The sequence below is a fragment of the Temnothorax americanus genome, unplaced genomic scaffold (genome assembly GCF_048541705.1).
Source record: "Temnothorax americanus isolate GAGA-0224 unplaced genomic scaffold, ASM4854170v1 Scaffold116, whole genome shotgun sequence".
Taxonomy (NCBI): Eukaryota; Metazoa; Arthropoda; class Insecta; order Hymenoptera; family Formicidae; genus Temnothorax; species Temnothorax americanus.
In genome coordinates, this window is record NW_027509249.1 from 117838 (window position 1) to 135705 (window position 17868).

A 17868-nucleotide genomic window follows, 5' to 3' on the forward strand; every position below is an offset into this window, starting at 1 on the left:
GTGTATAAGACCGTTCTCCTGAGTAATCTTCAGAAGGTTTTAGCCTCTCCCCCTCTTATTATGTGTACTGTCTATACACACATATCAGCAAATTACTTATCTTAGTACTGATACAAACTGTTTTATTTCTCAGTTAAATTTGTTCATAACTTTTTAATAAACAACGAGCGATGGCTAAAACTTTTTAAAGGTTACTCAGGGGAGGATAACCTCTATATAATATATATGAAAGAGAAAGTCATTGAAGGGGGATTTGTAAGGGTAAATATATACCATTTTTAGTTAAAATGAATCGATTTTGCAAAAAAGGAAAGATATATTAATAATTTTTTCAGGTTTCCTAAATCTCGATGACAAAGTAGCAACAGGCAATCAAGGTCTGAAGGATGTGGTTATGGCATTACAATGGATCCAAAAAAATATATCAAAGTTTGGTGGAAACCCGACAAATATCACTATCTTTGGCGAAAGCGCTGGTGGAGCCATTGTACATTATATAACTTTGTCTCCGTTAGCTAAAGGTATAAATTTTCTTACTTTATTTATAAATACATTATTACTTTGAACATAATGTTCAAAAACGACAAAAACCCTTAAACAAATTAATCACAAAATTATATAATTTATTATGTATTATTTATTATATATATATAATATAACCATTTTAATTTTTTTAATTTTTTCTCAACAGGAATATTTAGTCGCTAATATATTCTCTAGAATAAAATATAGATAAAAAGATTCTTTGTGAGTTAGCAAAATAAATAAATCTATTTCTTTAATAAATAAATAAATATTAACTAATATTTCAGGTGGAGTAGGGGTCCGATTGACCACAGCCACTCACAACGACCGGTGCCTAGAGTTTTTCAACTGGACTAGCCTTGTGAGTGGGCTGTGTTCAATTGCAAATTGCAACATGGTCAATGGGACCTCTACCCCCAGGTAGTATACCTATGTCAAAATGACATCAAAAACTGATGATTACTTATTTAATTACGTCAGTTAACCAAATAATACTTAATTTAAAACGTCTTTTTTGTGAAGTCTTAGTGACGTTGTATAAAATAAACGTCATAATATCGTGATTTTTAAGTTATTTTTAAAAATAAATGTTTTGTAATATAATTGAAAATACAAAATAATGTCAACAATTGTTACAGAACATTACAAAACAATTTGCATTACAAAATTGATTTTTTATAAATATCTATATAAATATCTATATAAATTGTATTGTTATATTAATATTTACTGGTTACAAGTAAGTGTCGGATCATCTGATAGATGACATCCGATGGAATCCGTTTCTCGTATTTATGAAGAATAGAGATAAGGAGGACGAACTTCATGTTTCGAAATAAGCCTAAAACCCGGTTACAGTGGTAGTTCGAAATACATACACCGACAGCGCTACGATCGGCAAATTGGCATCTAACAACCAACGTATAGTTGACAAACTAATTAAAAATTATTTATAATTATCTTTTCCAATCGCTTGACAATTATTTGGAGAAATTTGAAAAAAAACTTTCCAGAGTTTGGAAAACCATTACAATAATTGAAAATTAATTAAAACAATTAAGCGTATAATTGGCATATTGTCTAAAAATTTCTTTTTCTTATTTAATCGCTCTATAATCATTTGGATAAAATGTGGAAATATATTTTATTATTTGGAAAAATTACTCTATTTTAATAAAAATTAATTAACAGGTAGATACCGGAAATAAGTTGGCGCTGGAAGTTTATATTTTTTAATAAACAATAGCTCAAACGATTGCTCTTTTTTTAAAGATGTATGTCGCTATAGCTATATGTAGTATAATTTTGTTTTCTTGATTAAACAGTGTAGAGCTAATCTCAGAAATTATTTATAAACAACATGGTATCATTGGGACAGAAAAAGCGTAAAAATCGCAATTTTGTCTGTTCGAATTTAGCGCGCTCTCGAAAATATCGACTCACTAGTAACATCGATAGCGACGCGGCGACCGCGGCGCCGGAAGCAAGGGGCGCGCTACCGATCGTCAATTGTTGTTACCGGTCCGTGCTTGCGACGCGACGATGCGTGACGAGCAGACGAGCTGCGTTCTGCGCATGGCTGCGTTCCAAAATTCACTCTAGTTAACTAAAATGCTACAGTGTACGTGACGTAAACTATAGATTTTAGTTACCCAGAGTGAATTTTGGAACGCAACCCATGGTGTAAGGATCCTTACACCATGGTTCTGCGTCATTTGCTGAAAGTCCGCGATACCGAAAGCACGTTTCGTTCATTCCCAGAGTTTGTTTTTCTTTTGCCTGTTTGCAAGAATACGTTTTAAAAGCGTGTAAGTAATCCCGATAAAGTACGGTCGAGCGAGATCGTTTGTTTATATAACTTATCTGTGCGAGTCGTGATTTCGTATATACTTAAAGATATTAAAATCGGAACGTGTTGTACAAAACTGCATCATTGTGCGATTACTTTCGAGGCACCGGCCTCATGCACGCGTTACCGCGAGTGGTACGATCCTCGAGATCACGACCGGATTGAACGCTGCATGCGTGCGATTGCGTGCGTACCACACGAAACGGAAGGAGAAAAGAGCGGGAACATTCCGACCCACGTCATTATTCTTTGTAAATGATACAATGTCTCTAATATCAGAATCGTTTATATTAGATATAACGATCTCATTAGCAAAACCATTAACTATTAATAAGTTCTTTAAAGTTTCAGGGATTTTTATATTTAAAGATATTTCAACTTCGGCGAAAACATCAGCTTCTGAAGAATTGGTTAATTTTTGCTCAACGTTATCTATCTCAGATCCTGCGTTAATGTCTGCCATCTGTAAAGTATATACGAGAGTATATATTTTTGATATACATATAACTAGATGATAAAATATAGTACAATCTCACTAATCCGGCACTATTAAAAATCAGGTTGTGCTGAATTAATAGATTTGCCGGACTATTGGAGAATGTAAAGAATATATGAGATAAATTAAATAATTGAGCATTTTAAAACTTTTGAATTTACAGCAAATAAAATAAAACTAGAAAAACGGCGATCTAATGGTCACTAATGAATAAAAGTCACTAATGAACAATATACGTAAGCATTAAATCTACCTCGTGTCCGTTCGTGCCTCTTGCCCAAGAAGTCGCAGAAATCCGCGAGAATGCCGGTTTATTGGATTATCGAAGTACCGGATTGTACTGTATTATAAGTAAAGTTATAAAAAATATGTGAAAACTTTTCTAAATAAAATAATCTGCTTACAGTTTGATTAGTTTAAAGGTTAAATATCTTTTCTTCTTTTATGTATTATACCTACATATGGTATATATCATATGTATATTCATATAAGAATTATATTCAAACTACAACATATGAACTGATTCTTACCTTAACAATAGATTTATACAGAAACACACTAATTCAGACATCAAAATATAGGTTATAGAAGTATACGTCCGAACTACACGTCAACACGTCCGATGTAATAAGATGCGATTGTAACAAAATGACGATCGGTGACTGCGATCGCAATGCCTCGCGCGTGGGGCATTACAACCTCTATAATTTACTCAACATTAACGCTTTTTTACGTGTTATAAATATAACATTTGACAAACAATTATTAATAGGCACTGTTATGCTTAATTTTTAAAAAATAAAGCGTAACAGTGCCCAGTAATTTAATAATGTTCGGCATAATGCACATTAATGCCCTAGCAAGAAATAATGCCGAATAATGCCCACCAATGCCTATTTAATACCCAAGCAATTCTTAGCAATACCTGCAATGCCTCGAACTAATACACCGCAATGCCCTCAGCGGTTTGCCCCTCGTATGCATGGCTCTCATACGCGTAGCTTTTGCTATTTTGTTATTTAGTCTCTACTCAAAAAGAATAAATACTGGGTCAAAAAATAACTTTCGATATTGATTAATTGATTAATATTTAACATATGAATTTAACAACTTATTTAGTCTCTACTTAAAAATAATAAATACCGAGTCAAAAAATAACATCACAGGAAAATTCGGTCAATTATTTCCCGAAAAATTGAAAAAATTTTGGATATTGGTTCCCAAAAAGATCGGTAACGAAAAACTATACATTCTATAACACTCCTCGGAAAATTTTACTCCTATTTTATATACTTTTGGTAAAAATTTGGTCAAATGGTTTTCGAAATCATAGCAAACAAAAAAAAAGGCTACAAACTCTGTCTTTTTATTATAATACGGGCTTCGCCCCGGAGAACATGTGTATTAAGACACGCAAATAGACTCTCTCTCTCTCTTTTTTTTCTTTCCCTCTCTCCCTCTCTCCATATGCATTGCTCTCATACGCGTAGCTTTTGCCATTTTTTAATTTTCAATATTACAAACTTATATTTCGGAAATAAAGCATTTTTGCATATAATGCCATACCTCAATTTTGTGTCAATACCGTCGGCATTAGCATTACCCAAGATGTACCACGTGGAGGTTGCCTGGTCGGATTTACACCTCTTGTGTATGTGTGTTAGTGTTTATATGTGTGTTACGGGTCAAAAAATAACACCACAGGAAGATTCGATCAATTATTTTCCGAAAGCGACTTTCGATATTGATTAATTGATTAATATTTAACATGTGAATTTAACAACTTATTTAGTCTCGAAAATTCTACACTTATTTTATGTAAAATTCTTTACTATTATAACAAAAAAACAATTTGTAGCCTTTTTTTATTTGCTATAATTTCGGTAACAAAAAATTATACACTTTATAGTTTTTCCCGGGAAATTTTACCTCTATTTCATATACTTTTAGTAAAAATTCGGTCAATTATTTCTCGAAAAATTAGAAAAATTAAAAAAACCGATTTCCAGAAAATCGGTAACAAAAAACTATACACTCTACCTTTACACTCCCCGGGAAATTCTACACCTATTTCATATACTTTTAATAAAAATTCGGTCAATTGGTTTTTAATTCAAAAAACTTCTGATACCGGTTTCAAAAAAAAAATCGATGTTAAAAGTATATGAAATTTAATAAAAATTCGGTCGAATGGTTTTTAATTGCAAAAATTTTAGTACCGGTTTTCAAAGAGATTGGTAACAAAAAATTATACACTTTATGGCACTCTCCGAAAAATTCAACCCCTGTTTTATATACAATTCTTTGAAATTCCGTCAATTATTTACCAAAAAATTGAAGAAATTAGAAAAACCGGTTTCGAGAAAATCGGCAACGAAAAACTACACACCCTATAGCACTCCTCGGAAAATTCTACCCCTATTTCATATACGTTTGGTAAAAATTCGGTCCATTGGTTTCCGAGATCATAGCAAACAAAAAAAAATGCAAACCCTGTTGCTTTATAATAATAGTATTAATAGTATAGATCTCAAAGATTTTAACCCTTTAATCAATATTAATTTTTGTAGAATAATTGTTTCTCGCTTGCTCTATTGGGATATTCAATCGCTCCATTTGTATAATTAATTTTGTATGATACTTTAGCATTTTTATTGAAAAATTAACAAATTATAAAAGCTGGAGCACAAACTTTTGCGTAACGCATAATGCATCCGACCTTTAATTTGTTAATTTTTCAATAAAAATGCTAAAGTATTATACAAAATTAATTATACGAATGGAGCGATTGAATATCCCAATAGAGCAAGCGAGAAACAATTATTCTACCAAAAATCAATATTGGTTAAAAGGTTAAACTCTTTGAGATCTAGTTATAAACAATAGAATTGTTATATTACGTTTAAATATTTCCCCTGTCGGCTGCCGAGCCATATACAGTTAGTACAGTTACAATAGGCAGTCAATAGGTGGCTGCGTCGTCACTTGTGAAATAATTAATTTGTTAGGTCAAATATCTTTTGACCACATTAGATAATAACATCCAACGACATATACTACTGGATTGCGCATACCACGTAAAAATCGGTCCGCGTCATAGAAAAGGACAGAGCGCATGTGCGGCCAATATCTATCTCTTTCTATTCAACACTGTAAATATTGGTTGAAAAGAGACAGAGATTGGCCGCACATGCGCTCTATCTTTTTCTATGATGCGGGCCATTTTGGTACATTGTTTAGATACGGATGGCGCAGTCCAATAGTATATGTTAGAATCCCTCTAATAAGAGAAAGCAATATACAAGCGATATACATTTATATCACTTTCTCTTTTCTTTTTTATATCTCTTTCTCTTTTTGTTTCTTGTGCTTTTGCCGAAAATACGAACCAATCAAAAGTTGCAGCTTCGTGTCGCGACTCTTATTAGAGGTATATGTCTAGTATATGTCGATAATAAAATCATTTATATATTAGATAGATTTATCACTTCTATCAATAAGTTTATGTTTGGCGTATCGCTCTGTTAGTAGTTAACCTAACTACTAACCTAATTATTAACCTAATAATTAGTAATTAGTAATTAGATTAGTTATATCTGTTTTTCATTGTAACTCTCGCGCGAAACGTTGGTGGATCGCGAGCGGTGAAAATATGCGACTCACCTATTGGTGCTATCATCGCCCATCCGCCGACGGCACCCACTGCCCTCAAAAAAGAGAGCACTTACTCGCCCGCGGCACATTTCAAGACCGCGGGCATTCGTCGTCAAGCCGTCTTACGGCACTCATTGCTAAAGAGTCTTGGAGTGCGCACCAAAACTTTGGAACGCGCCCGGCCGCACGCTCGATCTCTCGCTTGCTATCTGCTGCCTCTTGCCTGCTATCTTACGTATTTCGCCAGTCTTGCTGCTTGGTTATTCGCCTACCTTGCTGCCTCCTCTGCATGCGTGTGCCCGCCAGCCGCAGATTATCCGAGGCCACGAGGATCGACGACTTCCCCAGGGGACGACGGGCGGACCAAACGGTGAGTCGCCGCTTTTGCTTGCATGCGCATTTTGCTTTTGCTACCACATTTGTCGTCAGGGGGTTATAATTACCCCCCTCTGGTCCTTCGAGCAACAATTAGACACTCGCCTTCGGGGGACTACATACCCCCCCCCCGCTCATTGGTCCTTCGAGCCGGATTTTTTGCGTTAGAAAATTACCGCCGATTTTTCGCTTATCTCGCTTTACTCGCTAATTCTTATAACCGCGCATTGCAATAACACGTGTCGTGTTAATAATCTCTAGTCTCGCGTGATATTTCTCGCTCACAATTTGGCGACGAGAATACTCGCGTGAACTTCTCACTTGTCGTAATACGTGCCATTGTCGTTATCTGCATTAGTCGTGAATTTGCTAATTTGTTTGCGCGATATCTTTCGCTCGCAACTTCGCGACGAGAATACCCGCGTGAATTTCTCGCTCGTGATACGTGCTGTTGTCGTTATCTGCATCAATCGCGAATTTCAATAACGCGGGGCGCGTTAATAATTTACAATTTACGCGATATCTTTCGCAATTCGCGACGAGAATACTCGCGTGAATCTCTCGCTCGTCGTAACACGTGCCATCGCCATTATCTGCATTAACCGCGAGTTTCGCAATTGCCTGCTTATTAGTCGAAAATAATTGATAGTATAATACCCGAAATATTAAAACTTAGAATATTCTCGGGCAAGCCATAAGGTAAAAGGTACCAATACCCGGACACTTAAGGATAGGAAATGTACCAATACCTGGACACGTATCTGTGTCTGGATACCTTTAAAAATATATAAATTTATGAAAATAAACGTTTGGATATTATAACTGAAGTTCCAAACTACAAGAAAAAATACTTTTATCTTTGATTTTAATTCGCGTTATACTTACAAATAACAAAGGTGTCCGGATATAGGTACATGTCCGGGTATTGGTACCTTTACCTTCTGTCGGCGGCCTTGACGCTCGGTCACGAGTTGGCCGCGTGTACACAGTTTTTTTTACATAGACTCGCGCGCAAGAATAACGCGCTACACTATTTCTCGTTGTTGCTGGGTCTGCTTTCGGCACGACTCGAAATACATATTATTCCGATCGTTGGAATTCTTGAAAACACATTTGCCATCAATCGAAAATACTTGTCGGCACTGGTTTCCGGTATAAAATATTAGCACTCTGGTACTCTTTCAAGTTGATTATTAGATACTATAATCGCAATTATACAAAAGATGTTGTTGTAACTAATGCTTGTGTCGTGGATTATTGCTCGTGTCGTATATGCTGCTCGTGCCGTAACACCGCGCGCAACACACCCTAAACTAATCGTAACGCCATAGATACTTGCGTGCGTCTCTCGTCGTAACAGGGTACCTGTGCCAATCTAATTGATATATTTTGATTATTGGGTAATTTTGCATTTTAGGGGAGGCACCTGGAACCTCCCTCATTCCGTGTAGGGCGTCTTATTATTAATTATATGTATATACATATATAGACATATATGTATACAGAAACTAATATAAGGCTGTCAAAGACCTAAGCTTGGATCGCATGGCTTTTGATTCTAATTGTTTGTATATCGTTACGATCCTATTTCTCTTATTATTATTTATTCGCGTCGCCTGAGAAAGACGTTTCAAACTATTATTAACCGATTATTGCGATAAATATTACCACATGCCTCGGTAGTCGAATTGGTACGACGCCCTACACGGAATGAGGGAGGTTCCAGGTTCGAACCCTGGCTGAGGTAATATTTTTTGCAATAAATTTCTTTACAGTTTTTAGATAATTAAATCGAGTCGATTTAATTCCGGGGAGGAAAGGGTTTTTAATTCTAACAATTACTGTGTTTTAAGTCCGACAAATAATCGGCGCGCAGTTTGTTGGAAAAATTATATGTATATATATAGACATATATGTATACAGAAACTAATATAAGGCTGTCAAAGACTTAAGCTTGGATTGCATGGCTTTTGATTCTAATTGTTTGTGTGTAGAAAATCTTCTGAAATACATATTATTGTTTATATTCTTTCGATCGAGCTTATAGAATGTGCCCACGCATTTAATAAATAATATTTACAATTATAATCACAATTATGGTTAAAGCAGGGAATACTTTATATTTATGCTTTCTAACATATACAATTGTATATTCAATGTTCATATCGGAAAGACGTTATATATATTGCCAGTCAGGTCGATTTAAATTACTTTAATTGATATACAATTGTATACATATATACTTTTCAATATACCAACTATTCTCTGCTTTAAATAACTTTTTTTTTAATATACCAACAATTCACTGTTTTAAATAATTTTCCTTTGTTCATACATGTACTATTTCCACATAAATATCAGTCATTTATGTCTTATTAGTACTCAAAATAACTGTTACATTTTTCAAACTTTTTTGTTTATAACTTTTTAATAAAAAACGAGCGCCGGCTAAAACTTTCTGAAGGTCACTCAGGAGAGTGACCTTGACAACATATGTCAAGGTCAAGGTCATCGGAGGTGCCTCCCCTAAAATGCATAATTACCGATTATTGATACAATTATTATTAATTTGTACATCCCTTGCAATCGTCTTCCTTGATAGCTATCCTGTGTTTGATTCTTGTTTTCTTGCGTTCGCGACGCACTGTTCTTGCGTCAGTCAAATCGTCATTTTCGATATCGCACAAACAATACGATTTATTATATTGTAGTTAAAGAATATTCTCTCGTGAATATTCCATCGTGCCTTCGTGTAAGAATTTGAATCGAGCCATCCGTTACGCGTCACCTTGACGAGTGGAACAGTTGTTTTGTTTTTCTAGCATTCCAAACTCGAAGCTTATTGTTCTCCGGTATTTGTCGATATTTTCGGACGGAATTGAGTTGTCATTACTCAAACTCACGTGAACTCACAAAATTTCACTTCCGCAATTCTCGGGAGATCTTGCTCTTTGGCCCTCGTTCATCGCGTTATACAACGTCTCCATTTACGAGAACCGGAATATCTTCTCTATGGAGAAGTACCAATATTTGACGGCCTCATTGAAAGGGGAAGCGCTCAATGTCGTTAAGAACCTCCCCCTATTCGCCGATAACTACGCAATAGCTTACGATGCTTTAATTTCGCGATGTCAAAACAAACAAAATTTGACGGATTACCACATGGATTTGATGCTGAACGTCAAGCCGTTAAAATCGGAGTCGGCCGCTTTTCTGCGCACACTCTTGGACACATTTACCAAAAATACGCGGGCATTAAACCTGTTAGGATTTCCCACGGACTCTTGGGACTACCTACTTCTTAAATTCTTGCTAGAAAAACTCTCTCGTTCACTTCGCGAGAAGTTCGAATCCGAACACCGTACGGAGAAAATACCGAAGTACGCGCAACTTACAAATTTCCTCTCAGATCACTGCCGGATCCTCGCGTCCGTATCGGGCCCCTCGAATATGTCGCTCAAATCACAGCCGTCTTTGCCGAAAAAATCCGTGTCGGCTTCGTCGTTTGCAACTCGAACTGCCGAGTGTCCGGTGTGTAAAGAACAACATCTTGTTTTTAAGTGCCCTTGATTCTTGAAATTGTCTCTTAGGGAAAGAATTCAACGGCAAAAACTTCAAATTTGTGCCTTAATTGCCTTCGCGCGGGTTACGGCGCTAGCAACTGTCCATCGATGTGGACGTGTCGGTCGTGCAAGGCTAAGCATCACACGTTGTTGCACTTCGAACAGAATTCGAGTTCAGCGAGTACCCCCGCGGATACCGGAGCCTCTTCTAAATCGGCAGTCAAGAAGAGTTTGTCGCGCCGCAAAATAATGAGCCCCTCGTCACCATGACTAGCGTTGCGAAATCGAGTCCGGTTGTATTGTTGTCAACGGTGCAGGCCGAAGCTCTCGACATCCACGGGAACCCCTTGCATGTTCGCATCCTTTTAGATAGTGCTAGTCAACTGAACTTTATTTCGGAAAGCTGCATGCAAAGAGGTGGTTTCGGACGAACCAAGTGTCGTACCATAGTTTTAGCGGTAAATGATACAAAGGCAGCTGCCACTCGAGGCAGCACCTCATTCGTGATTCAATCCCAAGGCAATGGCAATACGCGCATTTCAATAGAGGCTACGATTATTCCACGCATCTCCGCCCAATTATCTAGTAGTCAAGTCGGACAAAGAGCGTGGAAACATCTACCAGGATTAAAGCTTGCGGATCCGCAGTATCACTGACCTGGTCCCATCGACATTTTAATCGGCGCAGACATCTTTGCATCACTGATTTAGGATGGTCGTTGTGTAGGAAAGAAGGTTGAACCAGACGCCTTCAATTCTATTTTTGGCTGGGTTCTCGTCGGTTCGGTGTCGACGCAGGCGTCCCAGTTAACACACTCGTTTCTGACTCTCGACTCTTTACACGCATCTCTTAGTCGATTCTGGCAATTAGACGAGATTCCATCGATTTCGCCGTATTCACAGGAAGATAGACGTTCGAGGAACTATTCGTGCAAACCACGCGTCGTGACGTATCTGGTCGCTTTGTAGTGTCGTATCCTTTCACGAAGGATAACCCTTATTTTGTTGGCCGCGTCAAGTAGCTTTGAATAGATTTTGCGCACTTTAGCGTTGCTTCAAATTAGATGCAGAGTTTAAAATGAACTATATAAATTTATGCAGGATTATTTGGATAATGGTTATATGAAATTGATTAAACAGCCGTTCCCGGTGGACGGACCTGTTTTCCTTGCCCCATCATGGGATTTGACGCATCGGCTAAGGATTTGAACGGCATCTTGCTGAATCAAATGTTGCAATCCGGTCCTAAGTTACAGTCAGATATAACTGTGATATTGTTGAGATTCCGGATTGGCCTCGTGGCGTTTACCGCGGACGTCAAGCAGATGTTCCATCAAATCTTGGTCGAACTTGGTCAGTGCGACTACCAGCGAATGGTGTGGCGTTTTTCAGAGAACGACCCAATCTCGGACTACCTTTTGTTGACAGTCATTTTTTGATTGACGTGCTCTCCGTACCTAGCAATTGGTTGCTTGTTGAAGTTAACGGCTGAAGGCAAAGAAGCTACTCGTTGGCCGCGGCTGTCCTGGAAGAGAATGTTTATGTCGACGATGTAGTGGCGAGCGTCGAGTCAAAGGAGAAGGCCCGTGAGCTTCAACGGCAGCTACAAGCCTTGCTTAAAACTGCAGGCTTCGAACTCAGAAAATGGGCCAGTAGCCATCCGTCGGTTTTAGCTGATCTAGATCCGGAACTCTGCAATCAGTCATTGCTATCCTTTGAATCGCCTGAAGACCAGTTTTTTAACGTTCTCAGACTTTGTTGGTACCCACAAACGGACAACTTTGGATTTCAGGTCAATCCGTTGGACAGAGATTGCACCATTCTCTCTGAATTAACTTGCATCTTTAATCCATTAGATTTTTTGACACCGCTTACGTTGGCAGCCAAGCGATTGATCCAGCTATTTTGGATGCTTAAATTGGAGTGGGACGACAGGCCTTCTTCGGAGATATGTTTTAGATGGGAAAGATACAAGTCGGAGCTCCTCGCGCTAGCTTCCATTCGCATACCTCGTACTATTGCAGTAGATAACGTAGTCAAACGAGAAATTTACGGGTTTTGTGACGCAAGCGAGCAGGGCTACGGAGCCGTTGTATACATTAGAATCGTCACCGAGAGTGGCGTAGTGATCCGTATGCTTAGCGCCAAATCAAAGGTGGCCCCGCATAAGGCCATCACATTGCCGAGATTTGAGCTTTGCGCGGCTGTTTTGCTGTCAGACTTGTTAGAGTATGTCGGAAAAATTCTCCGGCCTGAGGTTGCCGTCGACGATACGTACGCCTAGTCGGATTTTGAGGTTGCCCTTACTTGGATATGCTCGACTCCACACCGCTCGAAGACGTTTGTACGTAATCGTGTTGCCCGCATCCAGTCCAACACGGACATCTCTTGCTGGAAACATGTCGATACCAAATCTAACCCAGTTGATTGTTGCTCAAAGGGCTTGTTTCCTCAAGAACTAGTCGATCACCCGATTTGGTGGACCGGCCCTGCGTGGCTCGTCGAATTTAAACCGACTCAAGAAACGACATTGGAAGTTGATGATCTTCCCGAGGAGGAAAATAAATCTCGCGTTTTCGTCTTCATAAATCCTGCTGATGATGTAAATTCTATGACAGTTGTTGATTCGCTTCTCGATCGCTTTTCGTCGTTGGACAAACTCGTTAGAACGTTCGCATATTGTCTCCGATTCGTTAATGGAACCAGATCAAATCCGCTCAGTAGAACTCTCGTCGTAGATCAAATCGAAATTAAAAGGCAATCAGCATTGCTCTAAACTTCTGCGAAAACTCGCCTCCTTCTTGGATGCACGCGGAGTCCTCAGGGTGGGCGGTAGATTAACACATTCCGCAATTTCGTATAAAGCCAAACACCCAGCTTTGTTACCTAGTAAACACCGACTCACGGAACTTGTAGTAGAGTGCACCCACTGTCTACATTTGTATCCGGGACGTCGAGCGTTACACTATCTCTTGTCGCAAAACTTCTGGATTCTGGGGGCCCATCAGGCCATTAAACGTTGTTTGTCGCGTTGCTATCAATGCTTCCGGGCGAATCCGCATACCATGCATGCCCATGGCGGACCTACCACTAGATCGAGTACGTCAGGCTAAGCTCTTTTCAATCACCGGGGTCGACTATGCTGGGCTATTTTCGGTTTATAATCGTCGTGCTCGCGGGACAACCTCGTTCAAAGCCTACATGTGCTTTTTTGTTTGCTTCGCCACAAAAGCAGTTCATCTAGAACTCACATTCTCTTTATCTACAGAATCGTTTTTGTCAGCTCTGAGGCGCTTCATTGCTAGGCGCGGCCACTGCTTGCGGATATATAGCGACTGCGGCACCAATTTCGTTGGAGCTCATCGGGAGCTTGTTAACTGCATGCAAGTTGCCTCGGAGAGAGAAAGAATTCAGTGGACGTTTAATCCTCCCTCGGCGCCACACTTTGGTGGTTTCTGAGAAGCGGGGGTCAAGTCCATGAAGACCCATCTGAAACGCGTTATAGGAGCGCATATTCTCACCGTAGAGGAATTTGGCATATTTATAACGCAAGTAGAAGCCACCCTGAACTCCAGGCCCTTATGCCCTACTAGTTCCGATCCTAACGACCTCAGGATGCTCTCACGGGGCACTTTCTCATCTTGGAACTCTTTGTAGCTGTCCCGTATCCGGACCTGGAGCCGGTGCCGATAGGTAGACTCGATCGATGGCAACTGGTGCAACTCATGCACCAACAGTTTTGGAAACGGTGGCATGACGAATATTTGCACACCCTCCAACAACGACCAAAATGGCTAAAATCAGCACCTGCGGTGCAAAAGAACACGTTGGTCTTGTTAAAGAACGAGAACGCCCCTTCCTTACAGTGGAGACGAGGGCGGATCGTAAAGTTGCACCCGAGTCATGACGGTATCTCTCGGGTCGCTACGGTGAGGACAGCGGATGGCTCTCTCACTCGCCCTCTGGTAAAATTGTGTCCCCTGCCGGCAGACAACTCGCCACATGGACTCATTCAAGCGTAGAAAATACATTGTAATTTGGTGGGCGGTGTGTTTGGCGTATCGCCCTGTTAGTAGTTAGGTTAGTAATTAGTAATTAGTAATTAGATTAGTTATACCTGTTTTTCATTGTAACTTTCGCGCGAAACGTCGGCGGATCGCGAGCGGTGAAAATATGCGACTCACCTATTGGTGCTGCCATCGCCCATCCGCCGACAGCACCCACTGTTCCCCAAAAAGGGAGCACGTACTCGCCCGCGGCACATTTCAGGACCGCGGGCATTCGTCGTCAAGCCGTCTTACGGCACTCATCGCTAAAGAGTCTTGGAGTGCGCACCAAAACTTTGGAACGCCCGGCCGCACGCTCGATCTCTCGCTTGCTATCTGCTGCCTCTTGCCTGCTATTTTACGCATTTCGCCTGCCTTACTGCCTGCCCTGCATGCGTGTGCTCGCCAGCCGCAGATTATCCGAGGCCACGAAGATCGACGACTTTCCCAAAGGACGACGGACGGACCAAACGGTGAGTCGCCGATTTCCTTTACATGCGCATTTTGCTTTTGCTACCACATTTGTCGTGAGGGGATTATAATTACTTCTCTCTGGTCTTTCGAGCAACAATAATTAGACACTTTTGCCTTCGTGGGACTACATACCCCCCCGCTCAGTTTATATAGTATATTGAGGCAAGCGAATTTATTGTATTCGAATTATATTTTTGTGGTTATTTCTACTTTATTTTATTTTATTTTTATTTTTTTGTTAATGCAGCGAAATAAGACTATGAGTATAAGTTTTCTTATTTAACTTATAAAATGTAAACTTTTGTTACCGTCTGACTGACTAGCATGTAAGCATCGAAATGCAAAGCTATAGTTTTTAGTTTTTGTTTAGTTCTAGTTTATTATTTGCGTTTAAACTTAAGTTTAAGCGCGATACCTAGTATTTTTTGAGTTCCAAACGTACTTACCCTGTATCTATCTGTGTGTATGGGGACGGCGAGATGACAAGCTTAGCGCAGAGGGCGCACCAAAAATGGAGACTTGTCATAATGTTTACGTTTAATGAGTAGAGAGGTTTGAAGAATTTTTTAACATGTCGGGAGAATGTGTGTGGCATATAGATGTAAAAATAAGGGAGGGCATCGGTTCTTGAGGGACAAGATAATGAAAAAACGGCTATAAAACGCGATTTATATCCGAATACAAATTCGATGTGCACAAACCACTTTAGACCTGAGGATTATATTACCACCGGTTTTGAAAGTAGTGAGTTTACAATAAAATTAATAGACATATAATGAAACATATGTTTAGTCACAAATTTGTATTTGGACATAAATTCTCGCGTTTTATAGCAGTAATGATCCATCGTTTATTTTTCATCATATCTTGTCATTCTTGTTTTTCGGGAACCGATGCCCTCCCTTATTTTTACATCCATATGCCACACACATTTTCGGCATGTTAAAAAATTCCGAAATATTCACGTTTATGTACACAGATTTTGTCGTTAACGATATGTTCGACACTCGGTGACAGTTCGGTGTGTCTCCAATTTCGCTAGCGCCCCTAGCGGCTAAGAGTGGCACGCGCCGTCCCCATATAGTTTCGCACTGCGCGCTTCGATGAATGTCTTTGTAACTCGTATGCGTCCCGTATAGATGTCACGATGGGTGCGCCAGAGCGCGTACTGTTTTATCCCCAGTTCTTAGTTACACGTCTAGTCTGCCTTGCTCTTGTGCATTAATAGCTTATTGTAACCGTTCAATTATATTATCGTTTAAATTCATTAACATCACGTCGGCGTCGTGTGTAATCTTTAATTAAAGTTCTCACATACTTTAAGTTGTTCTTTTCATTACGAGAAGCTCTGCTGTTTGAGCGAAGCTTGCGCGATACAATCTTGTCGCTTCACTATCTGTGTTACGAACACAAATTTCACTATATAGTCTCGAGATAAGTTAACTTAAGTTTAGTTATCAGTTTCTTTTAGGTTTGTTCGCACAAGCTTTAACCAAGCCTGATCTCGTTGAATGCTAAGAGTAATCGACAACACATAGCCGAATACGTATTTAACTTTCAGTTTGAAATGCAAGTAGTATATAATAATTTAGAGAAGTACATGACATAAATTATATAATTATACAGTTTAAAATATTAATATGTTAGACAATATTTTTTTAATAAAATTAAACAATGTTAAAAACAAAGAAGGTCATTTTCTTAAAATAATATATACACTCAATATGTACTAAGCATCTTTAAATTAAAAATGTTAACCATTTCTTTTAATATTTATGATAGAATCTAATTTATAATCTTTATATTCAATTTAGGGAAAAAAGGTATTATTTAGTAGCAAAGTTTTAACAATTCGTATTTCTGAGAATGGAAACTCGAAAATCAGATAATGACCTTTAAATTAGAGAAATATCTTTAAACTAAGACACTGCTCAGAAAATGGTAGGACCGTTCCCGGATTTACAAAAATTCTAATTGTTCGAAGGACCAGAGGAGGCGTATGTCGTCTCCTCAACGCGAAATTAAGCGAAATAAACGAAAGCGAATTTGTTATGCGACTCACCTTTCGGTCGGCCGTCGTCACGTGGAGGGATTCGTCCATCCTTAGGCAGGCACATGCAGCAAGCGGGCTAGACAGAGCAAGCAGGCAGGCAGAAGCAAGCAGAGTAAGTAGGCAAACAGAAACAAGCAGAACAAGCAGGCGGAGCGGCAAGACAGCAAGGCAGGTGAGATTACACTCTCGGAGTCAGCCTTCCGTAGGTTCGAGCGTGCACGAGGGAGAGTGCACCCCGAGACCGTTTAGCGATGAGTTTCTTAGTGCCTTTAGACCCTGAGTGCTCGCGGTCCTGTAATGTGCCGCGAGCGAGCAGTTTTTCCTTTTCGGCGGGTGCTCTCGTAGAGTGTGCGAAGGCAGCACCAATTGGTGAGTCGCGGAAATATCGATATCGATCCGAGATCCGAGCCATCTGCCGACGTTTTGCGCGAGTTACCGAAATATGGTAATGTACCGATAATCTAATCCTAATACTAATACTACTACTAATACTGATGAAACTATTTACAAAGGCGAGCGCCAAACATACCGCCCACCTAAAAATACAACGTATTTTTATTCTAAGCTTGACTAGACTTTTTTGGTGAAGTGTCCATTGGCAGAGGACACAATTTCACCAAAGGACGGGTGAGAGAGCCATCCGCTGTCCTCACTGTGGTGACCCGAGAGACACCGTCACGACCCGGGTGAAGCGCTACAATTCGACCTCGTCTCCACTGTACGGGAGGGGCGTTCTCATTCTTTAACAGGACCAACGAGTCCTTGTGTACCGTAGACGACGATTTCAACCATTTAGGGCATTGTTGGAGCGTGTGCAAATACTCGTCCACGCTT

General features: G+C 39.5%; 1 protein-coding gene across 5 annotated transcripts in view; it reads left to right on the plus strand.

Annotated features, from left to right (window-relative positions):
- The window catches only part of LOC143908783 (juvenile hormone esterase-like), a 97639-nt gene extending 83141 nt beyond the window's left edge, over nt 1–14498 (plus strand). For 2 of the 5 annotated variants that reach the window (XM_077426587.1, XM_077426588.1), the window contains 2 exons: nt 336–521; nt 14119–14498. In XM_077426587.1, coding sequence (XP_077282713.1) covers nt 336–521; nt 14119–14483 — 551 coding nt within the window. In that variant the 3' untranslated portion in view covers nt 14484–14498. Of the gene's footprint in view, nt 1–335; nt 522–691; nt 724–812; nt 1060–2719; nt 2905–14118 lie in introns of those variants that run through there. The other 3 variants (XM_077426589.1, XM_077426590.1, XM_077426591.1) reach the window with 3 other exon arrangements.
- Nucleotides 14499–17868: the final 3370 nt, after the last annotated feature.